Source organism: Falco peregrinus, chromosome 7 (assembly GCF_023634155.1).
Source record: "Falco peregrinus isolate bFalPer1 chromosome 7, bFalPer1.pri, whole genome shotgun sequence".
Classification (NCBI taxonomy): domain Eukaryota; kingdom Metazoa; phylum Chordata; class Aves; order Falconiformes; family Falconidae; genus Falco; species Falco peregrinus.
Window position 1 is genome coordinate 42,794,906 of NC_073727.1, and position 26,337 is coordinate 42,821,242.

General features: G+C 36.7%; 1 protein-coding gene across 5 annotated transcripts in view; it reads right to left on the bottom strand.

Annotated features, from left to right (window-relative positions):
• Window positions 1-26,337, bottom strand: part of ZDHHC14 (zinc finger DHHC-type palmitoyltransferase 14) — a 112,619-nt gene that overhangs the window by 20,012 nt on the left and 66,270 nt on the right. For all 5 annotated transcript variants that reach the window (XM_013304837.3, XM_005230182.4, XM_027796840.2 and 2 more), the window contains exons 3-5: window positions 18,435-18,593; window positions 5,020-5,157; window positions 1,072-1,120 (exon numbers count right to left, since the gene is read on the bottom strand). In XM_013304837.3, coding sequence (XP_013160291.1) covers window positions 1,072-1,120; window positions 5,020-5,157; window positions 18,435-18,593 — 346 coding nt within the window. The remainder of the gene's footprint in view (window positions 1-1,071; window positions 1,121-5,019; window positions 5,158-18,434; window positions 18,594-26,337) is intronic.

Sequence of the window (26,337 nt, forward strand, 5' to 3'; positions counted from 1 at the left end):
TTATATCAGCTTCACATTTTCCCATTATGTTAGCTGCTTTTAGATAGAAGGAGGCTTTTCCATTCTCACAGAGTAGAAAATACCAGAAAGCTCCTGTGAAGTGATGAAAAGAACATGGAGTATTTACAGAACAGAACCACAGAAAGGTTTGGGTTGGAAGGGACCTTTAAAGATCATTTAAGCCAACCTGCCTGCCATGGGCAGGGACATCTTTCACTAGATCAGGTTGCTCAGAGCCCCATCTACCTGGCCCTGAACGCTTCCAGGGATGGGGCATCCACAGCTGCTCTGGGCAACCTGTTCCAGTATCTTACCACCCTCACTGTAAAAGCTTTCTTTGTTATAGCCAACCTAAAGCTACCCTCTTTCAGTTTAAAACCACTGCCCCTTGTCCTGTCACTAAAGACCCTGGTAAAACGTCATTCAAGGTCTTTCTTATAAGCCCTCTTTATATTTCAAAAGACCACAGTGAGATCTCCACAGTCTTCTCCAGCCTGATGAGCAGTAGTAGCCCCTGTGTGTACGCATGTGTACACTTTTATGTAACTTAACAGAAGTTGATACCTGAAAATGACTTCTTAGAACAGTAAATCAGCATAAGCACGTTTTCAGGAACTGAACTCTTCAGGGACACCTTACGGTTTCAGTTGTTCCACAATCTACTCTTCCTATCCTGACAAGAATCAGCCATTTTGGATACTTTCGGTTGTAAAAGCAGAGGAATTATTGAATATCTTAAATTAAACCACAGCATGGTTATAGTGTGATACATATACACACACATATGAATTCCATCACAAATATATGGAGCATATTTCCATCACACATGGGAACTACAGACCTTTGTCAAGAGCACTATTCTGCAAAAAATGAAGAATAAAACCAGGCCAGGCTATGCAGTCTCCTTCCTACCTCCAACATGTGGCGAGAAATCCTATTGTGCAGGAAGTGATGAAACCATTAACTGATAAAAGTCCCAAATGCACATATCCAACAACAGCATGAAAACAAGCAAAACCACATCTCGTTATTTTGCAACAAGATCTACAATTTGTTTCAGTGAAAGGATATCTTGCAGGACTGTCCTTCAGGGCATTAAGGAACCCTGTTTGTTGAGAACCTGTAGAAATAGAACCCAAAAATACCACCTGAGTAAGAAATTGGACTATAAGCTGTTTTCACCATAGTTAACACAATATTTGAAGATAACCAAGTAATCATAGAATAGATTTACTAATACTGCTCAGCAGCAGCCATATCAGAAAAAAAATGGGTAAGTTATCAGGTCTAACATCTGCAGAATATTTTCTCAGTCATACCAAACTGATGCACACATACTTTCCCACGAACAAGATCTCTGATTACCCCTGTTCTTTTCAGACCTAATATGGAAACAAAAAATAATAAGCTACTTCCAAAATTTGAAATAATATTTTTCAGAGTAACTTTTTGACTTGGAAAATTTATGTTATACATGCAGATTCTCAACTTCCCTCCTTTGTCTGGAAGCAGCCAAAGACTATAATCCTGCTCCTACTGCACCTGCACAGGTTTTTCTTATAGGTGCTTGTTGTCTCTGGGCAAATAAGAGATTATCTACTAGCTGAAAAGGTCTCAAAAGCAGCATGATCCAATGAATAAGAAATGCAGAAGCATCCACTTGGGTTCCACAACCATGAGATATTAATCAAAAAGGGTAGTTCGACAATTTGCTGATTGCAACAAATGAATATGTTTGTAGAAACAGACTCATTCTCACATAGCTATAGGCACATAGTTCATATTTTACTGTATAATTTAAATGATTTAAATGCATCAGGTTGAAAGTCTGCAAGGTCACAATAAAAATGTTCTCCTTAGCTAAATTCATCTGAAGAGAAAAGAATCTTGTCTTTAAAATAAAAAGAAAAATACATATGTATGTGTGTACACAGATATATATTCTTTAGACCTGCCTGGCCAATTTTACTGTTTGCCATTACAAAGGGAAAGTTACTTACCTCATATTTGTGAGCCTTTTCAGACTCTCATAACTGTTTCTTAGCCTCAAGGTACAAGACTAATGGAACTTCCCCTACCTTCTTACTATTTTTAGGATCCTTAATGGCAATGGCAGCAGGTAGGTGTGATGTCTATTCCCTACTGCTGATGACACTCTTCCAAGCAGTTCCCAATACATCAGAAGGGGAAGGTTCCTCACTGCAACAAACAGTTGAAATACTGATGCCTCAAACAGAGCTGAGTAACCATGAAGACACATACTGCTACTGAAAATGTGTTAAGCTTGGGGATATGGAAGAAGATCTTGCAAGACAATACCTTTAAAGTATCTGATTTACAAATTCATTTTATTATCTTCAATAATATTATGTGCATGTAGTCTTAATCCTGGAAGGGCATTTTTCCAATAAATCTCATCACTTCTTAGGCCCAAAAAATTGTAAAAACGCCAGCTTGCAAGATGTATTAAAAAGTGATACAAATTTTAAAATCCATCTAAATCAAGGGACATTTAAAAAATAAATAAAAAAAATATATTCCTGTGTAATCAACAATCTCAGAAAAGGAACTTCTCTATTAGGATGAACCAAAAAGGATATTTTTTTTTAATGTCAATGCTTATAAGTTGTTATAAGTATCCCTCAGTCCCTTCCTAAAGGAATATTATCAGAAGGCAGTTTAACACAAGATAACTAGAATAAAGTGCTGCTGAAGGTAATCCTACTAGGATTGTCTTCCAAGAAGATAAGAACAGGATTTGACTAAATCAGCAGGTCTCTAGAATCAAGAATTTTGCCAGGACTTATGGAAATATATATGGATTATTTTGAAACACGGCAGGAAGATCACCATCCCAAGTCTGAAAACTGAGACTTTGTTCAGACATGGTAACACAAAGCAGTCTGTGCCGAATGCAAAGGTTCAAATTAAGTAACTGAGAATCCTGCTTACTGGTTAGCATCAGCTGAAGACCTGCAGGGCTGCAAAACAGAACAAAAATGGTTGAGTGGTACCTATTTGGAAGGTAGATATGAGGACTTCTAGAAGCGTGGTGGGCACAGAGAGAGTGGAGCGATCAATATAAGAAAACCTTGTTTGTGAACAATTCTTTTTTTAGACACAGTCTAAGATTACAGTAGATAAATTTGAAAGTTGGGCTTGAAGCTCAAATGGAGCAAACAGACATCGAGGAACTAATCACAATTCTTACCTGCTCCCATTGCCTTTGAGGACCAACCAATCTTTAGAACTAAGGAGGTTTTTCCTGTCTCATCCAAACTAGATAAACCTCCATAGCAAAAATATTTCCCAGCTGATATTCTTAGACAATTTAGCATTTCACATTCACTGTACATTTTCTGTGTTACCTACACAATGCTAAAGCGCTTCTCAACCACACATTTCATTTCTCTGCTCTTTGTCTAATTCATGCTTAGAATTAGGCATGGACACTGTAAAGTTAAAATCCACTGGGTAAGTCTACTTAACAGAGAGAACATGAAATATTGGAAGAATATTGGTAATTCATATGCTGAAAACTAAAGAAAAAAAGCGCGGTAGTCTGTGAAATAAAGACAAGCTAGCTTCAAAAGTAGCTTTACATTGTCAGACTGGTAATGTTTTCAACTACTGAATTCTAGCAAAGTAAGATGACAGAAAAAATCCCATGTGTCCTTTTTACATGTAAAACATGCGTATGTGCATACTCATGTATGCTCAAATAAATGTCAAGGATTTGAACTATTTATGGAAAGGGTTCTTTTTCCAATAATTACTCTTCCCTTTTCAAACAATACGTGTATCTTATCTCTGCTCTTTCAGCTGGTATTAGAAATGCTGCATCTGGCAGTGAGAACAACTTGTTGATCCAGACTCCCTCAAAATTAGGTGCCCCTAGTTCTAGCTTATGTGCTAGATCTCTGAGCTATAGGAGAGCCATGCAATGCTCACATCCTTTTTTTGTAAAGGACAAATATGAACAGGAGTTGTGCTTTTTAAAATACTAATTTTCCCTGCACAGTGTAAGCAGTTTAGGAAACTGAGCACAATCTGGCATATTTTTCAGTAAAACATTGTCTAAATATTGCCATTATTAAGTTAACTTTATAAATGTGTTAGAAACTGAAATATTACTTCTATCAGGTTACTGTTGTAACACAGAATACAAAGAAATATAAAGATCACATTTTCAAAATGATTAAAGAAATATTCTTCAAGGTAATATCCTATATAATTAGTGAAAAGATTAGTGAAAAGCTTCCTAATGGTAATGGGTTAAAAAAACCTCCATGACATACAAAAGGTCTTTAAAGACAAGTCATATAACCGATCACCATAAACTACAACATCATCATAATACAGGAGCTAAGAAAATTTGTTTGAAGTGTGTGAAAAAAAAAACAGTACCAGAAAAAGTCTTGATCTCATCCAACCCAAAATACAAATAAAAATCAATCTCACACTCATGAATATTCGTCTTTCTATAACTTGTCTGATTCACTCCATTATGAATTGGTTATTCTCAGAAATGTCTATGCAAATGAAAGTAACTTGTGTTAAAAATAGGGTAGATAAAGATGTAAAACTAAAGAGCAAACAACAAAAAGTATAGAATAGCTCCAATCTATTTCCTAGTAATTCACCTGTTTGTTTGGACAACAAGTGACCCACGACTGCAGGTAAAAAAGCACACAAAAATTCTTTGGCAAAATAATACTATCTGTATATTTAGACATACAGTATGTGTGCTGCCTTTCCAATAAATCATCCATAAAAGGACAAAAACATTAAGAAAATTAACACTGTATTAAGATAAAGCCAGCACTAGATCAATGACTATCATGACCAGGGTCTGTTATAGACCAGAACAGGACTCACTGGGGATTGTGAAGCTTCAGAGAAAAGGCAAATAAATAAATAAATAAATAAATTAACCCTGAATGATCAAAAGATTAACTTAAAAATAAAGAACTCAAGCAAATGGCTACATACGTAATCTGATTTCACCAGCATACTTACGAAGGATGACGTGGGTGATAACGAATGCAAATATAAAGACTGTCAGAAAGGACAGAGATAAAATAAACATATAAAAAAATCTGTAGTTTCTTTTCCCCACACAGTTGCCTACCCAGGGACAGTGGTGATCAAACCGTTCTGAAATGAGAGGCAGAAGAAAAAAAAATGGAAAACAATTAATAAAATGCTGTTTATTTGAAAAATGCTCTCTGAATACTTCATTAAAACTCATGATTTAACTGGCATTTGCAAATTAGCCACAAAGAAATTCTTATTTAGAAAGGAAAAAATAGAAAAGAAAAAAAAAAAAGGAGTATTTCAATGAAACCTTACAACTTTTAAAGAAATCAAAGCATGGCTGAGGTGAACTGTAAAACTAGCAGCATTATTGTGATAAATTGTGCAGTCAGACCAGTAAGCATGTATTTATCCACTGTCACATGGAGCAGTACCAACTGAAGCTGTATTTTATTTTGAAAAAATAAGGTTTTTTTTCCTTCTAGTGACTCTTCTACTAAAAACTGGAGGTTTTGATCTTTTTTTATTTATATATGTCATGATCACAACTCTGACATATGTCTACCATCTTCTCATCCATCCATTATGGTACGTTGAAATATTTACACGCTTCACTTCCTTCTATTGCTTCACTCAAAATATTCTCTATTCGAGACCACCTGTTTTTCCACTTAGAGTTTACACTGCCATACAAAACCATTAAAAAAAGCAAAATCATTCACATAAACCGTTTTTCAAATGTTACAATTCAGTCTTGTAAAATTTGCTTGTACTGCTTTTGGTTTGGGTTTTCTTTTTGTTTTAATAATCTATTCCATCTTGCAGAAGTTTTCTGTAAACCACAAGGTATAAAAACTGGTAGATGTCATCCGAATGCTCTGTTACCCTTTGCGCTATCGGTTCCCTCTTCTTTTTACTAAAGCAAACCCTTTCCTTTTATTTCCTGCAGAGATTAACTCATTCATGAGACAGGAAAAGACCAGGGCGGGTCAGGTAAGTGTCCCCAGTGCGGAGGAAATGCCCCAGTGCTGGAAAACACCAGAGGGAACGGTTCACTCTGCTTCTTCCCAGGCAGCCTGGCCCCCTGCTCCCCGTCACAGTATGCCAGGGAATGGAAACAGAGTGATTGTCAGGAAACATTCTGGCATTTCCTAATATTGCTTTGGAGAGATTACACTGACAGAATTTTAAATTTTTTAATCAAATCCAAGATCATAAACCAGATGCTTTCATGCTGACTCTCTCTCACACTCTGATCCTTGTCCAAATCCTGTTTTGGTTTTGTGACTTTTTTTGCCTCCATTGACGTACGATATCAAAATATTTGTAATTCCACAGGAAAGGCAATCTATACATTTGAAGTCCTATGTTAAAAAGGCACATCTGTCCAAGCACATCAGTTTATTTTAGCTATGGCTTTATGTTAAAGACCTAGATTAGAGGTTTTCCTTGAAGGATGTGTTTAGTACTATCTTCATTTTAAAAAAATAATAAATGTCAAACCAACATGTATAACAGATTTCTGAGTTCACCAGACTTTCAGGGTTTTTTAAAATGGTTTTGCGTGACAGCTGTTTGGACCACATGTTTCTTCCATAAATCTGTTTCAGATTCCAATGGGGCTATTCAAGGTAAAGTTATTGAACTTTCTTAGGATAAGGCTTCAGAAATAACTTGATTTAATGAGCACCACTAAGAATACCAAGAACTAAACACACTGCTATCTGAAAAGGTACACGATACTATCTTTACTTAGTGCGATACAGTTGTATTCCCAAAATAAGTTGACATTGCATTTGAACAGTGTTTCTTTTCACATTTGTGCTTCTGAATGAGTCCTTATGTTTTGATAAACACTTAACAGCATTTAATGGGTACTTAATACAGACCTGAGCAAATAATAACACAAAAAAAAATACAGTTACAGAGCCTTTTAAGGAGCATAATCCTAGGGTACTTTTGAATCCTACTGCTTCAGAAAAAAAAAAAATCATTACATGTCTTTGGAAGACAAATTCTGCATATACACATTCATTCTCTTCTATGCTGACACTGTAGGAAGCAATAAATTATATCAACATAAAGCTCAGTTTCTAGCCATGAAACAATATTTAGATGTATGTAGACATCTATTTGATAGATTCAGATAAATGTAGACAAACATAAAACCAACACCTCCATCTATAAACACACATACACATATATATAGACACATATATACTCCTTACTAAAGGCTGACTTGGTATGTTTAACCTAATTTGTCACTCCAACTTCTGTCTTCAAACTTTCTTGGTAAACTGAAAGGCTCTGCTTTCTCAATTAACAGCTTCATATGATTGATAACTACCTAAGATGTTCATAAAGCAGAAATGGACAAAAAAGGCTGGATATGAAACACACTGCTACAGTGTTAAATACGAATCAATTCTAATGAAAAAGGGCAAGTATTATAAGGGTTTACGTGAGTGTTACAAATGAATAAACTGGGCCTCATTTTTCTCGGTCATAAAATGGAAAGGGACGTGACATTTATGCTATATGCCACAAACCAGCATATTAAAAAGCAAGGAATTATTCCACTCAGCAGAGCACAAACATGTAAATGCCAGTTAAAGATAATAGCCTTACAGCTTGTGAGCAGCTCTGCTTAGTTGTTAACACAAGAGAAAACAGCCAATCCCGGCAAGATGAACAGACGCATACAAAACAGAAGCTTCTAATGCTGTTAAGGAAATCCAAACTCTTAAATCTAGAGCTGTTTATTCTTCCTTAGAAAAATACATGGCTTAGTAAGTATTAATGAAGAAATAACACGATATCTTAAGGTTCACCTCCAGCACTCCAGATGCCTGCAAACTGAACAACCAATGATTTGGAGAAGGAAGCTCTGCCTGACATCTCTACTTGCTTGGACAATGTTGGCAGCAAAATTAAGATTTACCTTCACTGAGCAATGAGAAACTACTGATGCTGAGAAAAACTGTGAATTCCAGCCCTCGTAAACTTAAAATGCAGAGCAAATACAAACGCAACTGGTTATTATAAAGAATAATAGACTGTTCAGAGGTGATCACTGCAGTCCTGGTTTACATTTATAGGGTATAGAATACATGCTGCTGTATTCAATCATACATTTGTGACAAGGTTAATGTAAAAATATTTGAGGTAAATGAAGAGCATCAAAACACTGGCAATACAAACTCTTGTTAATAAAAAGTGTATTACAACTCAATGAAGGAGGAAGAAAGCTGCAAGAGCTGCAAAGTTTGTCTACGGAAGCATCCCCTGGATAGAAAAGTTGCGACAGATCATCTCCTTGCACTCAATTTTAAGCAAAGGCAGCAAGGTATTTGTCTTCAGGATGTAGTATGACATTACAGCTTTATCACACTAATCAAGAACTACTACTAAAACAGATGGGCCAGCTTCACCCCTTTTAGCAGTCCTGTGAACAATCTCTTGCCTGTGTGTTCATGGCTCTCCGTCCTCAGGCCAAGCTTGGTGTTCATTTTGCCTTGTGGGGAGCTGGCTGACAGAGCCAGATGAACTTAAAACTATGGTTAATTTTCTGTTGCCTATGTGTCCAAACAGCTCATTACAGTATCAGGCAAACACCAAAGCTGGCCTAAGTGAAGCAGTGAGAACACACTACCAGAGAAGGGATGAAATGATCCTTTCAGCAGCAGCAGCGTGTTAATTCAGCTTAGCTGTAACACCAACCTTACTATAGGTTAACACTTATCAGGACTGCAGGAGAAATCCAGTTTTGATTAATTTTTCAGGGTCTGACAACAAAAGCTGAAGCAAACAAAAAAGACTGAGAAAATGTGTGAACAGCTTATAAGGTGAAGTATCAATGAAAAAGAGGAGATGGGTAAATGGAGACAAGATGTTGCTGTAAAGACCACTGACCACCAGAGAGGCAAGAAACCTCAAAAGCTGTCAGTAAACCTGCATCAGTGACTTTATTTTACCAGTCTTTAACCAGGTGATTAGCAACTTCAAATTTGGATAATAACTTTTGAGGATAACCAGCATCCCCATAACCAAATCCAAAGCGTGAGGCTTCATAAGCTAACCAAGCCAATCTAAAAGCTTATAGCAGTGAAAGAGATGTCACATGCTGCCTTTCCTGCCACTTCATCCCGCTTCCTTCTCTCATTGTCTAAGCTGCTGATGACTCAGGTCAGTTCCCTGAACTGGCAGGAAAGAAAAAAAGGGAACTATTTTGCTCATTGCTCAGTGAGAAAAACTGACTTGCCAATGGCTGTGTGTTACTACGGGCTGTATGAACAGATACAAAGGACAGAATCACGCAAATGGGAGAGGGGGGAAAGAGAGGATGAAGTTCAGATACTGTCCCTTTGGAAGCAGCAAGCTGTCAGCATGATACAGCGGTCTCATTAACACTCACATAATAATATATACTAACTGGATGACAGAAGAACATATAAGTTACATCATACCTTAGACATTTATCAGGTTTCACCTTCCCTGAAACATTTACATTTTAAAACTTGCTTAGGAAACATTATCTGCTGGGTATCTGTCCTGGTTTCAGCTAGAAGAGAGTTAATTTTCTTTTCAGTAGCTGGTACGATGCTGTGTTATGGATTTGGTATGAGTTGATAACACACTGATGTTTTAGTTGTTGCTAAGTAGTGCTAACTCTAAATCAAGGACTTTTCAAGTTTCCCATGCTCTGCCAGTGAGCAGGGGCATAAGAAGCTGGGAGGGAGCAGAGCCAGGACAGCTGACCCAAACTGGCCAAAGGGATGTTCCCTACCATGGGACGTCATGCTCAGCATATAGAGCTGGAGGAAGAAGAAGGAATGGGGACACATTCGGAGTGATGGTGTTTGTCTACCCAAGTGACCACGACACGTGATGGAGCCCTGCTGTCCTGGGGATGGCTGAGCACCTGCCTGCCCATGGGAGGTGGTAATTTAATTCCTTGTTTTGCTTTGCGTGTGTATGTGGCTTTTGCTTTACCTATTAAACTGTCTTTATGTCAACCCACGAGCCTTCCCACTTTTACCCTTCTGATTCTCTCCCCCATCCCACCAGGTGAGGGGAGGGAGTGAGCAGCTGTGTGGGGCTTAGTTGCCAGCTCAGGTTAAAGCACAACACATAAAACTGAGAACGTTTCCCTTTTTAATAAGCAGTGGTCTTGTAAATAAAGAGTGTTTCCTTCCGAAGCCACACCAAATTATGCTCCTTGCTGCTCAGAACCAAAGAGTCAAATCTCTTACTTTTCTACTGCACAGCAAGTAGACTCTTAAATCCTTAAAAGTTCAGCTTCCATTTTTCAGTCACTGCACTCCAGGAAATCACATACAAAATGACCCCAAAGCTTTCCTTCCTCTTTCAAAACACTTAATAAAAGCTTTAAAATTGACAATGAACAAAAAAGCATTTTTACACGGAACATTTGTAGGCCAGCTTGGCCCTTCAGGTTGCAGCTTTTCTCATCTGTTCACACTGTGACTTCAGAAACATTAATATTATTTATGAACTGCTTCCTTTTTCTTTTGCTCAACTGGATCACTGCTAACATACATTTTCTAAAGCTTTATGTGAATGCATGTCTCAAAAAGAAAAAGTCTACAGGTGCAAAAATATCTAGGTCACATTACTATGAGATTCCAATAAGCGCAAGTTAGAATTCACTTGCTAATTCTTCCATCCCATTCAGGCAAAGCATTGTAGGGCAAAGACAAACCTGAGTCATTCACCAAACGTTACTTTCTTTCTTTAACACATGCAAACATGCATCCCAGGACTGGGAAGGGTCAACAACCCACTATTCAAACCTTGCATCACTCAAGAAATCATATCACAACTCAAGCAACTGGGCCAGTGTTGGAAGAAGGGTTCACCGGAGTCAAGAAGACGCTCAATATGACTTACGCATCTTGCTCAACTTTATTGGTTTCTAACACTACTTACATAGAACCAATACACATGCATATTCGTAAAGCAGAAATATAATTGGTTAGTAGTCTCTAAACACGCGCGGTTCTCACACCCCTAATTATCACGACTAAAATAAGCATTCTATCCGTGTAGCTAACTGTGTTGCTGTGCTTCAGCCTTGTAGTTTGTTACTCCCTATTTTCCCATACCGGTCCCTATCTTTCTTGGCCCTGCACCTGCTTTCCCAGCAGCTGTATCTTGTTACAGCCACGGCCTGTTGGCACAACATAATTACTTGGTCTCGGGATTCAAGAATAGCTCAAGGCTACCTTTCTGGTTAACTTCAGCACAGCAACTTCAGTACAATTCTGATTACAGGCCTATTCTAATACCAGGCCTGGACTGTGCAGATCTTCAGAGATTCTAAGGCCATGCTTCTGCAGCCATTCTTCTACAGGCCAGCATTACTCAAAATTACTTTTGATAGCAGTAGTACAACATAGGACTACAAAGTCCATTGTTGTGGATGCACACTGAGCAATTATGTAGAGATAGAGACATCTGCACATCTTTATAATGATGACAATTACAGCTTTTTGTAGGACTATGATGTCATGATATGACCACATCTATTCAGGCTTCTTGACTTGATATTCTGTATGACAAATGGTACTTTCAGAATTTGGTTGCTCTTGGAATATTTCGGAAAAGAAATGAGGTTTTAGAAGGAATACTTTTTACTACAAAAAGTATCTATTGTCCAATCCCAACAGCCTACTAAGTTATGTATGCATGCACAAAAGCAAATATAACCATGGCATTAAAACCTTTACAGTCTGTTCAGATGTCTGGTAGTTTAACATAATTAATAAAAAATCTTGTATCTGATATACATAGCACATTCATAAAAACTATCCTTAGCTCAGATGTTCCATTCCACTGACCGAAGTCACCACTCCTAAGAAAATTGCTTATTATATTTAAAAAAAACACTGATGGGACTTGCCATCAATTGGCAACAGCAATCAAATACATGGATCAATTTAACTTACACAACATTCACCTGTGTGACAGTCATTCCCCTGACAATGCTTTTGCTGTTACTTTTGTGAAATAAAATCAGAGTAGAAAATCATATTAAAAAAAGAAGGTGAATAACAAAAGATTGATTGCAAGTTACATTTATATGCATGCTGATGTTATTTTAGAACATCTGTTATGGACAATGCACAATGGGTCCTTTAAATCACTGAGCTTCAGTACTTTTGTACTCTGATCCCAAATCAAAACTCCCCAAGAAAATCAAATGGAACAGAAAGAGCTTTCTAGCCTCAAGTTTACATTTGGGAACCACTTACCAAAGGTTTACTCCAGATTACATACTGTATGCTACACTAATCTCTACAAGGTGATGCAAACTGAAACAGCAATGTAGTATTGGGAAAGATGGTCCTCTATTAATGAAATAAATTAATAGTGCGCATGGGTATCTACAGCAAAAAGTCAATCAGAAACACACTACTCAACACATATTTCACTCTCGTTGTTTAAATACTGTTCCAGACAGCTAAACTGTCAGGGTGAGATTTTTAAGAAAATCAGTTGCAAGTCGAATTCTGCCATGCTAATCAACTTCAATAGTAGCAGACTAATATTATTTACAAAAAAAACCAAACCCTCATGCTTAATTTTTTTTAATAAAAAGAGGAATAGATCTGTTAGGAAAACATCCAGCCATTGCTCTAGGACAGCTCATAGTAATTAAACTATATTGTCACATAGCTCACTTCACTGCTACCTCCAATAATAAATGTTGACTAATTAACAACAAACCTCTTTTACTGCATGCATGTTAATGATGGCATTTTCAAAGGCAGCAGCAGCAGCAGTTGAGAATGACTGTTCTTTGATAGGTATGGGGAGTGCACAGTAAAGGACCTCACTGGTTAACAACCTCTCCTTACATACCTATTCTTGTCAATACAATACCTTCACATATCAGTAGCCAAACAAGTGCCAGACACACACCCAACTGTGAAGGATGAGAGCTAAAAACTCCACCTTGTCCCTATGGGAAGCACAGTGTCCATACCACGTATTAGCTTCTACAAAATTCATGGATTTTTTCTTCTACATGAAGACCCTTCCCCCCCACCCCACTTCTGTTGCTGCTTTGCATCTGCCTTTGAATTCCTTAACTATCTTTCAAATTGTTATTGCACCAAACAAACTTTAGGTTCCTAACTTTTTCCCTGCGTTTCCCCCTCTCCCCCGGTAACTCCTCTCTAATTTTTACTCTGACGTCTGAGGTTTACATCATTTACACAGTTGGGTGTTGTGATCATTTCTGCTTTTATATAGATATAAAAATACAAATCTAACAATATATAAGCCACAATATCTCTCTGAAGTAACCTATAATACTATTATCTTTCTAAAAGAGGCTTTGTACTATATTTCCCAGTGCTTCAGCTTAGACTTAAAAACTCTTTGACACACATGCCATGCTTCCTGAATTTCTAAAGTACATCTAGTATACAGATGGCACAATCATAAACAAATAATATATAATTTCTGTAAGTGCTGTCTGTACTCCATTTGGCAGCTTTTTGAGTGCCCCAAAAAGGTAACACAAAGAGCCAAAGTACTTTCTCATATGTAAAAACTAGGAAAAAATACACAAGAAAAGAAAGGGAAAAAAAAATCCCAAAACATAGCAATCAACTTTGTCATTTTTACTGTTCAGCTGAAAAGTCACTTCAAGAGATCTGGAGCTAAAGTGTAACAGGTTCAAAAATCAGGCCCCAAAATGAAGTGAAAATTGTTCTCTCTTTGTTGCAGGAAATGTAAGGAAAGAAAAGGGTAAAGGTCATGAAAAGGAACTAAAAGCAAGAAGGGTGATAATAAGGTAATGAAGGAAGAGTGCTACAGAACAGAATTAAAACCAAACCAACCAAAGTCCTGACTCAAGTAAATACACACTGATTATAAAAGACAACAAAATCCTGGGAAAAGTACTCTCAGACACAGCGTTAGTGTTACAAAACCAGAACTGTTACAATGACACCTCTCTCAGCCTGTTTTTGAAGTAATTTGTGTTCTCCAGGCTGGAAGATGCTGGTATCTGGAATGACTACATGCAGGAGCTTCTCCCAGAACACACTGATAATTCTCACTTTTTGTCTTATGCTGCGCACATTATGGCTGTATGTGTAATAATTAATTCCCCCTCTAAGAAAATAAGTTTACAACAACTGGTGCGTAATCTAGGAAACTACTTTAAAAACAATCATTTTATCCAAATTCTGCTGTTTGGCATACTGCTGGGTACAGATTGTATTTTGAAAACAATAACTTAACGTAGTCTGGTTCAGACCAAATCCAAAAGTAATGCCTACCATTGCCTGGCAGAAGTGCTTTACAGAAGCAAAGATGTAATCAGAAACGGGATGTCTACTGGCTTCTAATATAGCATATCTTATGTCAAAATTTCTGTCAAAATCTTGACACTTGGTCTCATGTTTAGGTTCTATAGAAAAGCAATCAGACTTACAAGTGAGAGGAATCCTGTCTCCTACAGAAAACAGAAAACATGGATAGAAAACACCAGTACAGTACAGTACGTGTGCCTTCACTACTGGCATCCTGGGTCCCTCTCTCAGAAAGTTTATATTGGGTACAAAGGTGGCCAACTATGATCCATCAAGAGCTACTGGAAAACAAAGGGATAACCCCCCAAGGTTCAAGAAGGCCTGTGCTGAAAATTTCTGAGAGCGTGAGAACATCCAGCAGGAAGCACCCCCACACGCTCGCCCTCCTCTCCCGTTCTTCCCCAGGGATCCAACTCTGGCCATGGTGGGATACAGGCTACTGTACAAACTGAAACTTTGGTCTAACTTGGTATACCATTCTCACGTTCATCAGTGATCTCTGAAAAATCAAACTAAATGTTTCAAAGTTAAGTTGTGACATCCACTTTAAAAAATTTGAGATTTGAATCCTCGGTGGAAAAAAAGAAATCACGTACTGAAAGAAACACAGAGGAACTGGAGAGGAGAAGCTATCTTTATCCATCATTCACACACAAATTTACGATATGCAGATACTGAAACAAATAAAAAGGCCATATTCTCTTAGATTAATATAAATGGTAGATTTCTTCCACCATACTGGATTTTTTGCCTTAGTCAAAATCAGTTATTTCACCTGATAAGGAAAACTGTGGCATGTGAATGCAAGGAAAGCTTTAGACATTTAGATTATTGGACTAAAGTGACTGCTTGCTAATCATAACTGTTTCTCGTTAGTCATTCTATCCTATATTTAAATACATTGTTTGGAAATAGCTGCTTCTTGTTCAGCTTTTATTATAGAAGTCAAATTAAACAAATACAAACATTATTTCTTAAAAACAAACAAAAAGTGAAATCACACAGTTGGTGTTCAAGTGACCAAAAGTAACCTTTAAAAAGTTATTTGGTCATTTCAGAAGCAAGCCCAACCACTGGCTTCTTACTAGCATCACAGAGTGCAATCAAGACCTCTTGGTAAAACCCAGCAATAACTAGCTTGAGCTCAGAATTCACCACGTCTGCAGGGATTATTCTTTTTTGAAAGTCTTTATCTCTTGTGTTTATGTGTACATTATTTTATATTCATTTATAATTTTTAAGCAACATAATGGTACACAGAAAAACCTTGAGGGGCTAACTTCCAACTGCCATTCACAAAGGCAGTTAAAGAAAGCAGGTCAGGAATACACCCAAGACACTCGCCTCAGGGAACACCTATTCAACCAAATTTTTGAAGGTATTACATAAATGCAACAAGCTGCATTTGTATGAAAATCCAGATTTTTCTGGATACAACTATGAAAATATTGTAAAGCTAAAAGGAGTTTGAAGTATTACTATGGGTAGAACTCAAATTAGTTTGTTTTTTAAAGGTATTTCTTCATGGTTTTATCTAAATATACTATGTAGCCATTTTTAAAAAAAATCAGCAATAACATGAAAATCAGAAACAAGATCAAGTAACAGATACACTTAGTAGACAACTAGAAAGTCAAGATTAATTCAAATGAGGGGAAAAAAACCAGCAATGAATAAATTTTTGTATGTACTTACATATTTAAAATGCTGCTAAGGCTTCCTTACAGAAGGAAAAGCATCAACAGAAAATACAGAATGAAAGAACCTCTCTTTCACACTGCATTCATTTGCCTTGTATCATGAAACACCTTTAGGTAAAAGTAACACACTGCCACTGGATTTTCTGAGCAGCAAGTGCTGGTTTGAAGAAAGACTCCATTTCTGTATCACAGTAGTCTCTGTACTTAGTTTATAACTATGCAGCAAAAGCTTCAGGAATTATGTGGAAAATGGAACGCGTAGCCATATTGGTAGTGATTTGCAATCATAATTACATAAATATCTGTATGTGTGTGAAGTAGGAATATTTTTGCATTGGTTTAGTTACATCAGGAAGGATCTAGCATAATCATAGTGGTATAAGATTTATTCACAAACTAAAATCAAATAAAAGCATCACCATATAGACAATCTTAACTTAAGAGTGGTGGTAAACTGAGTAACACATTCTGAATAAGTGCACGTGCTTAGACTGTTAGCTTTCCACAGGTACGTGAGCAATTAGATTTTCTTGACACCTATTTTTCCACAGAAAATTAATTGCAGGTACTTGTAGATTTCACTTTTTGCGTTCAATACACCTGGAATATTTATATGAAAAAGACCTGTACCTGATCAGGAAACAAAACCACTATGCAATGTACCCTGAAAAGGTCATAGTCTACTGCAACCCCCATTATAAACTCTGAGGAGAAAAATCACAGCAAATCCATTCCAGTAAATGGATGGAATTATTTTAAAGCAAGTAACTTCAAATTAAGAAATGTGCAAGAGGAAATTACATTTATCATACCTATTTTATAAGTAGAAAAGACTAATCTTCTTAGGTAGTTATCAATATGAGTCACTTGTTCAGACACTTTTCTGATATACATTCATAATAATTCACATCTGTTGCTTTATCATAGACATAATCAGAAGACAAAGATGGTTTAAGTTGTTACTCCGCCATCACTATGTTTCACAGAATAGGTTTTCAAAATATAGTATGAAAAAGACACAATCAGATTACACAATAACCTGTAGAAAAATCCTTCATCGCAGTTCATTAAAAAAACCTGAAACATTATTTTAAAATAAACATCAGGATGCGTGTATGGGAGTTCCTCTTATTTATGCACTCTTGGTGAAAACAGCAGCATTTAAATTTTATTTACTGCACTGGTCAAGAACTGCATTTTTGTATTGTCAGGTTTGCTGAGCAATACCACAACACTGCAATGTCCAGGTTACATTAATGTTTTTCACAAAATATGTCAGCTGCAACTCATAAACATCCCTACTTGCCAAGCTCAATAGCTTTTACAACACTTAAATTCTAACACATTAGAAAAACTTTACTGAAGGAAACTTCTACCAATACCAATCAATTGTATAGGGCCAAAAAGCTAAACTTTTCAAGGGCCAAAAAGCTAAACTCTTCTGTAAGTGTACTCCCTAAATGAGTATCATCTAAACATGAAACTGTAATTCTTCCAATGACTGCTTTATATCTAAAAATATCACTGCTGAATGCCGCAATTACATTTCTCAGCTGGAGACATCTTTCTACATTATATTCTTGAATGAGTAAGATCCAGGCTCAACAGTGTGCTAATCAGCTGTACTAAAATCCAAATGTGATATAATTAACTAGAAACTACCTCAGATTTGATTGGTGGTTGTTTTTTTTTTTTGTTTGCTTTTAAATCCAAGCATATCTTAATCACCTTGTCTGCTCTCCGAAGAAAATAGTAATGAAAAAAGACAAGATGTTCAGAGGAGAGAAAGCCTTATCATTACAAAATATCCTTAGGTCCTGACAACATCTACTTACTCTCAAAATAGCAAGCTTGCCCAGTAGTTTATTATGGATTCTGATTCTGTGTGTATTCTGTCACAGTGCAATCCCTAACCATTTGAAACATGACTTAGTCTGTAACGAACTGGAGAAGCAGCTCCTTGCCCTCCATTTAGTTTGGCGAAGGAAATAATTTTGAGACTCCCACAAAGCTTGGTTCTCTGCACTGGAAAGTTCATCACACATATTAGCAGCCCTATTTGAATTGGGTGTGTTCTTTGTCTTGCAGAGCAGGTTAGGAAAGGTGTATGCATTGGGAAATATTATTCCTGTTTAGATTAGCAACAACTATCCGTTAGGCCAAATCTCTTCTTCTGCCTCCTCTAAAATTCTTAACATTTAACAGAGCTTGCAGGAAAAAAGGATGAACACAGCAAGCGACCTCAAGAGTAATCCTGTCACTAATTGATTCTTTTCTGTCTTGTATCAAAAGTATTCATAACAATATATAAGCTACTAAATTAAACATATGCCCTATCTTTTTTACTCACCTACGCAGTTATCACAAAGGCTGCAATGTGAGGCACGAGGTGGGCGGAAAATCTTGCAAGTAAAACAGTATTTTAGTTTCACTGTCTGTCCATTGATGATCACTTCTTTTGTTCTGGGAGGGGGGCGGTATCCTCCTGAACTGGAGCCATTTGCAATATCTAAGCATGAAAATAAAACATGTTAAATTTTTCACATGAGCTATGGTGGATGCACAGAACTGTCCTTCATGGCAATCTAGAGCAAGTTTCAAATTTATATTAACACACTTAAAATAAACAATTTTTTTTCCCTTCCCATTCTCCTAAAACAGCATGTAGCAAAGAAATAATTACAAATAGCATCCATAGCAAATCAATTTGTATTAAAGAAACCATTAAAACCCAACTCCCGAATGCTGACAGCTACCTTGATCCCAAAACTCTTACATTCTCATACCCCCTAACAGTTCATAGAGAATACATTGAAGACAACTATAGCTACTGGTGCAGGATGGTAAAACTTGGACAAGTTATCTTTAGGATTTTCCTGAATTTTTTAGAGCACCTGTAATTGCAAACCTTCTCCCTACAAGTGCTACAATTCTACAACCTAATATAGAATCTGTCAAGCAACAGCAGCTCCGTCATTAGAAGTTGGCATATGGTAGAAATAAGATCAATCATCACTTTGAGATGCTGTGATACAATGGAGCACATTCAGAATAGTATTTCGCAGCTCTTGCAGTTTCAAAGTTTGAAAATCAAACTCCCAGTGTTACTTTTAGACATCTTGAATTCTGTTTGTTGCATAAAAATAATTTCCAACTACCTCCTTTGGTACAAGTAGTATGGGTTTTTTTGTTGTTTGCTTGCTTTTGTTTTATTTTAGGACATCAGCATTCATTTTTCCAGCAACTAAAGGACTGATCAGGCTAAATCACTGAAGTTCAATTTTGCACTTTAAATGTGCTCAAGCTGAACTATATTCTGGAAGTTGAACACGTAAAAGTGGTACCTTTTTCTCAGTTTATCTGTTCTTGTGTAATCACAATCAAATAAACCACAGAAGTGAAAAACTCTAGATTATTACTCTTGGACAGACAGAACAGCAAGAACAATTGTTAAGTAAAACAAATTATTTTCCAATATATGAATGAAACTGCATTTCAAAGTCACAGTCACTTGCACAACTATGTTTTAAATTGTCCCACTCACTTTCACAATGGATAAGCATGGGACTGGATTACAGGTTACTAGATGATCCATGACTTGTATTTGAGCTCAAATTGTTAGAGATATCACTCACAATTAGTGTCTGCCTACAAACTATACATTTTCCAAGCAGGCAACTAAAAAGCTTCCGACTTAGCAAGGTATTCAAATTGGGACAGCATAGCTGTGCTAGCAAAGGTGTAATCATACCACATCCTTGATTTAGCAGCAAATCTAGCTTAAGAAGTTCCCATCTGCAACATGCTTACCCGCTCCATAAATATGCATCAATAAAAGTATTTGTTGGACAGCATTGAAACAGCTGGACTTCAGAAAACTCTCTTGGAGAAGAGGGTGGAAGGAGGGGAGCAATAGCTGAGAATGTTGGAATCGGGGTGTGAAGCTCCTAAGCGTCCCTTATGAGAATGAGGTGGTGAATACTGAAGAAACAGCAGCCTAGAAGCAGCTTACGAGACCCTGATGAAGTACAGACATTTGCTTGTGTTGGGTCTAAACCAGTCCCTGCCGTGTTCCTGCGATGCTGGGCCAGGTCCCATGACCTGGTCCTATTGAAATTCAGATTACTGTGTGGTTCCCGTAACAATCAATAATACTGATTTTGACCTCAAGGCCAATACTACTTGACACAGTATTTTTGATTAAATACTGCATTTCAAGATACTAGTGTATTTACATGCTGAAGCATAACTAGACAATACAAGTTATTTAATGTGCAATATGGACATTATCTTAAGTTTCCATTTTGTTGTTCCTTACAGTTATGTTGTTTAAAAGAAACTCATTAATGAAATGATTGTGATTTTAAGGCACTCTAGCAGATACAAGAATTTGATGAGGTCAAAAGAAATAATTTAATTTATTTAGGTTATAGTAAAAAACATTTTTTACTTGCTTGCATAAGAGTTTATTTGTTCTCATGACACATCAGTTTGAATTAAGTAATTTTTGATTTTTGCATTCCAATTTAGACAGAACTAAGATGAAAAGACATTCTATTGAAGGCACAGAACAACTATGTTTATACCATTTAAAGCTTTAGAGACATGGATGATTCCTAAATCCAGAAAACAGGAAAGAATTTCTTACAATTCAGAGATTAAAAAAGCTTCCACATTTATGATGAAAACTTCTTTTCCATAGAAAAAGTTATCATAGGCTGCATGAAACGCTGAAATAAATAACTTGTATCAATACAGATTTAGATAAGACAACACTTTTTAGGGAAGAAAAACACCCTAGTAAGCTCTTGTTATTAAAAATCCCCTACAGCTGATTTAAGTTACTACTACCAAAAAAGACAAATATATGTTAATCCAATGTACTTGCAGTGATATCATCACCAGCAGATTTCTAATATCCTCAGTCCTTCTATACATCCATAGGCCCTACAAAACACAGCATTATGCCCATTTCTGACCATAGTCTGGTCAAGATAGACTTAGATTGTCAACAAAAATGTAGGTCATTAGCCCTAATTAACTTTTTATCCAATACAGCATTTAACATGTGCATGCATAACTTGTTCACCAATAAACCAATGACTTTTATTTGATACTCATACTCAAATTTAGGTGTATAATTGTCAAAAATACTAATGAAGCCTAGATTTCATATAGGTGTAGTTTTCTGTACTGCTAGAAATGCCGATACATTGAATTTCTGTTATTCTCATATGAATTGAATTTTTCATATTTTGTTCTTTTAGAAAAATCTTACTATTCCTGAATATGTACATAATCATTTAACGAAAATTACTTAAACCAGTCAAGATGAATTGTTTAGGAAAAATGCTCTTTTTTCCTAATGAAACATGGATAAAACGCACATTGACTAAACCCAGTATTTCCCCACCTTTCAAACTAGTTCAAAAAGTGCACTGTATTCATTTTGTTTTAAAATGGGCTCTGGTAGAATCTCAAATGCAACTTCCCTCTTCTCTGGTAGAGCAGGGAGACTACCCGCCAGCCCACCATACTTACAGTGCATACTAAGAGGATTTCCTTCCAAACCTTTGCAGGGAAGTTCAAGTTCACAGGGACAGCAAATCCTAGCTCTCTGAGTAAAATTAATCTCAAAATCCAAGGGTGAAAGCTGATGTAAATGACATTAATGAAAACAGTCTTGCTGACTTTCCATGGAGTCAGGATTTTACACACAATCCTAAATTACATAATCAAATCTGAAAGTCTCAGTCTTTCTGTTTATTAACAATTTTTTTCTGGAAACAAGCAACAGAGCATCATCAAGTGTGCTTGGATTTAATCAGATTTATCTAACCTAAATGTGCTAAACACGTCCTGGTCTCACAGTGATTTTTCAGACTCTAATTAGCCTTCAATTGGACTGCTCATACTTGGGTACTAACACAGTTAAATCTTTAATATATGTGGTCCCTTTTCAGGCACAATATGATTAACCTTTATGGAATCACCTTCCCCAAATAAACCTGTGTTTGACCACTATTTTTTTTACATTTTTCTCTTCCAATTTGTTACTGATGTAGTAACGCAAGTTATTTTACAAAAAATGTACAATATTCCAGGGTTGCCTTCCACCCTTTCTGCTCTGACATATTTTATAACTTCTCTAGCAGCATTAAATGTGCATGCACTAGATGGGGCTCCAGCATTTTTATTACCCTATTACAAAACCCCCAAACATACAATCCATGTCCTTGCAGGACCAAGGTACCTGAACTGCTGCAAGAAAGTCACTCCAAGTATTTAATGGAGATACAGCAGCCTAGCAACCTTCTAATGTGACAAAAAACTCCACCTAAATATTTCAAATTATTATGCTGAAAACAAAAGGGAGGTGCTGTTTAAATGAGACACAGAGGCTGGAATTTTGCATATGTGTCACCAGGATTCTCCTGTGAAATCAAGCATTTGCTTTTTTGGTCAATTTCCCTAAGATTCTAGGACAAACGGTCTCTAGGTCTCTCCACAAACTTAATCATACCATGTAAGGTTTGCTGTCAACTTAAAAGGGACACAATTTCATTCTTCAAGCAACATCATTAGAAAAGTTGGTAACTTGATTTAGTTGTAATGCCTTCCTGCTAAGAAAAACAGATAATGCAATGAAAAAAAAATCTTTATGGAAAAAAAAAAAAAGCCTGGCAAAAATGCAAACCTCTAAGAAATGTCTTCCTCTGTGTTTAAGCACTTAAATCTAAGCTATGTGCTTAACAACAGTGGGCTACAAGAGGAAAGAGTGGTTTATTTTTTCTAGGGAAAAGAACTTAATCCAATAATTTTTTTTTGTTTCCAGACAGTAATCTCAGGGACAAACAATACTGGGAACCAGGCTTACGACTGAAACCAGCAGCTGCTAACTGCATTCTTCACATAATTCTTCATCTGATAGCCAACAAGAGATACTGACCAAATATTGCTGCTGACTTTAGACGAAAGACTTACTGCCTTGATTTCAGAATAACCTATGTATAATGTTCTTAGGAGTGGAATTGCATCATCTTGAAGTCTAAAACTTTATGTGAAAGATATTCTCGCTCTGAGAAAGAAATGTAATCTTCAGTGACTTGCTGATGACAAGAAGCATAGAGAGTAAGAGCTTTCTGAAAGACCTACCTGATGCACAAAGTAATGTCACTAATCTTTTTTAAAAAATGTTGTTTAAAGCATGCAATATCAGGTATGACTATAAGCCTATCCAGCTGGTATCCCACCTTTGGAGAGAAAGCAAAACATACCCACGCTGTACCCACAAGCAGTATGTATTTGTTCAGGCTACTGTCAAGTCTAGGAAATGCCTATGCTGTGGCATAGATTTAATTTTATAAGTCTCTAAGGAAATCAAATTATGCATTTCATAACAAATGAAAGACAGGCAAGGAATTGTGGAGAAGTTTCAAACAGTCTCCAGCACCAGTGAAAATTAGAGAGTCAAGACAAAAACAACTTCCAGAGATGGCATGGTGTTGTAGCTAATATACTGAGTTCAGGGCTGGCCTGAGCTGGTTGTACAGAATAAATTAGGGAGATATACATAAATTAATACGTTAACCCTGAAGAGAAATCCAAATTATTTGCTTGCTATAGATGGGCCTTTTTAAGGTTGGAAGGATAAATGACCCTAATAACTTTTTTATTTATCTGCATCAACTAACCAATACCAAAAAGCCTGATATTGTGGAATAATTCTTATCTTGTACACATCAAATGGGCAAACACTTTCCCACCTGTGGAAGCCATGGTGCTGCGTTTGGTTATCCTTTAAGCCTTCATATTTAGAAGTTTATTAACCTATGAACATTTTTCCATTTGAGGGGACTTCACATTAAACTAACTACAAGAAACACACACCATAACTGCAAAGAGGTTACAAAATAAGGCTGCTCCTAGTTTACATGTTCCCGTAGAAACAACAGCCCCTCTCAGTACAGTGTTTTGCATGATTGCAGAACTCATGCTTACATGCACCATGAAAGGGATGCAACTACCACTGGGGTTGCCCTGGAAAAAATGACTTTTCGATTTTCATGAAAGATGTAATAGAATAAAAGTATTACATCAACATGGTTTGATTTCCATTTAGGGAACAAAAAAAGTTCCTGCTGCATTTACCTGAGATTATAACGCTTTTATAGCAAATAACCCTACATTATCTGCAGTGATTAAGCATTATACAAGCCTTATACATCTAGTTGCTTTTATTCTATTATGTTATATGAAAAAATACTAGAGTATTTTAAGATTTATGCTCCTCCCCTCTCTTAGGCCAAACATATATTTCTTAAATATTTTCTTATGGGTCATGTTTTCAGACTTCTCTGTTTTGCTGATTTCCTCTTAGGCTTCCACACATGGTATCAAAAAACTAGACAGTGAACTGAGCCCTCACCATCACTAGGTATTGCAGAATGTCACTCCTCCTGGTTTATGTAATGACTCTTAATGCATCCCAAAAATAACTTCTCCTTTTTGTCACGATATCATGATACTGACTCAATCTGTTTGTGGATAATACTCAAGTGCCCTTTTACATACCACTCACCACTTAGCCCCCTTTTCGTTCCAACCCAAACCATTCTATGATTCTGTATTTGTTCCCAAATTTTGCTAAGACTAAATTATTTAGAGTATATTAAAAAAATACATATATGCTAACCCAAGTGCTTGCAAATTTCCCTGACTCAGCATCAGTTAAGCATATTCTTTCTTTCCTTGAGTACACAATCAGTCTCTGCAAGATCCTACTTGATCACTTACCATTTGCCACTTACTTCCAGAAAGTTGCTCATTGACTTTGTCATAATTTCATCTAGACCTTATTTCCAAAATCTATATAGAATGAAACCTATGCAGAACAGTATCAAGAGCTCCATTACAGTAAGAATTTAGCACATCGTCTTCTTCCCCCACCCCCCACCCCCGGTGGCCAAGACAGTTGCTCTTTGAAGGACATCAGTGGTTACACTTGATTTGCTCTTGAAATGCTTGTTTTGAGTCTTAAAAGGCCATAAACCCCAGCCCCTCCTAGCTTCAATTCTTACAATTTGATCATTTAGCATTGCTCCATGTCTTTCCAGACAGAGAACAGTTTCTAGTGACGTAACAGACAGATTTCTATTAGACTAGAATATTAGATACACTGATAGAGATACAGTATAGTGGATTAGCAGATTTTTATTTCTGCTTTAACTACTACTACTACTTTCCCTCTTCTAACCTGTGCTTCCCATCAGCTGGCAAGAACTGTGCAAGTTCTCTTCTGAGATCTGAAGCCTTCAGCTTCTCTTTCTTCCTCTGACCTCCAACAGAACCCATCCTGTGTCTTCTACTGTTCCTTGCTGGTTGTAACTGACTTTATTCCCCTTTTTGCCTTTCTGACACTTTCCCTATATACTTGTGCCGTGTTTTTATGTTCACCTATAGAAACTGTCTCCACTTCTGATGCAAGCATCTTGACTGCAATCTTCATAAACCTACAAATACAGACAGAATTAATTATTACTAGACTCCCAACCTCCTTCTGTATGAGGATAGCTTGATGATGTGCGTTTAACATAGTGTTTTTCAGTAACAGATATTCCTTTTTCTTTGTGGACATTTTTTTTTTTTGACAAATGCTTTTACTTTTTGTTTTGCTATGAACACAAATAGTGGCTGGGCTACTACCACATCACCAAATCCTCAAGAAACTTTCCATTTCTGTAACCCGGTGGTAGAAACAGCAGCATCACAGCTCTGTTAGTCCTCAATCTTCACCTGGAAAAAGGTGATCTCCCAGGTGGAAACATGTCACACTGTCAGCATGACCACTCTGTTTCCAAAAAGTCACTTGAATGAATGGAGTACCAGCAGTTTCTTTAGAAGGTCTTCTTTTGAGAAGTGTTCTCCTTAAGCAGCTTGTCCTATTCTATGCTTTCTGATGTACAAAAATAAAGTTTAATAAGCTTTAAGAGAACTTCAAAATAGTGTTCTTAAATCAGAATTACTCCTCTTGGGACATCATTTCTTACTGCATCTGTAATAATGTCTGTGAGGCTGCCTCCCAAAGAGACAGGTAGGGCACAGTAAGACTCGAGTACATAAGAACAACTTGAATAAAGTAAAAGCCACAGACTGGACATGTCACATGCGTAAATTTTAAAAAATAATTTTTGTAAAGACATTATTTTTAGGTGATTTATCTGAAGAATCTCTTGCCTAGGATTATATTACTG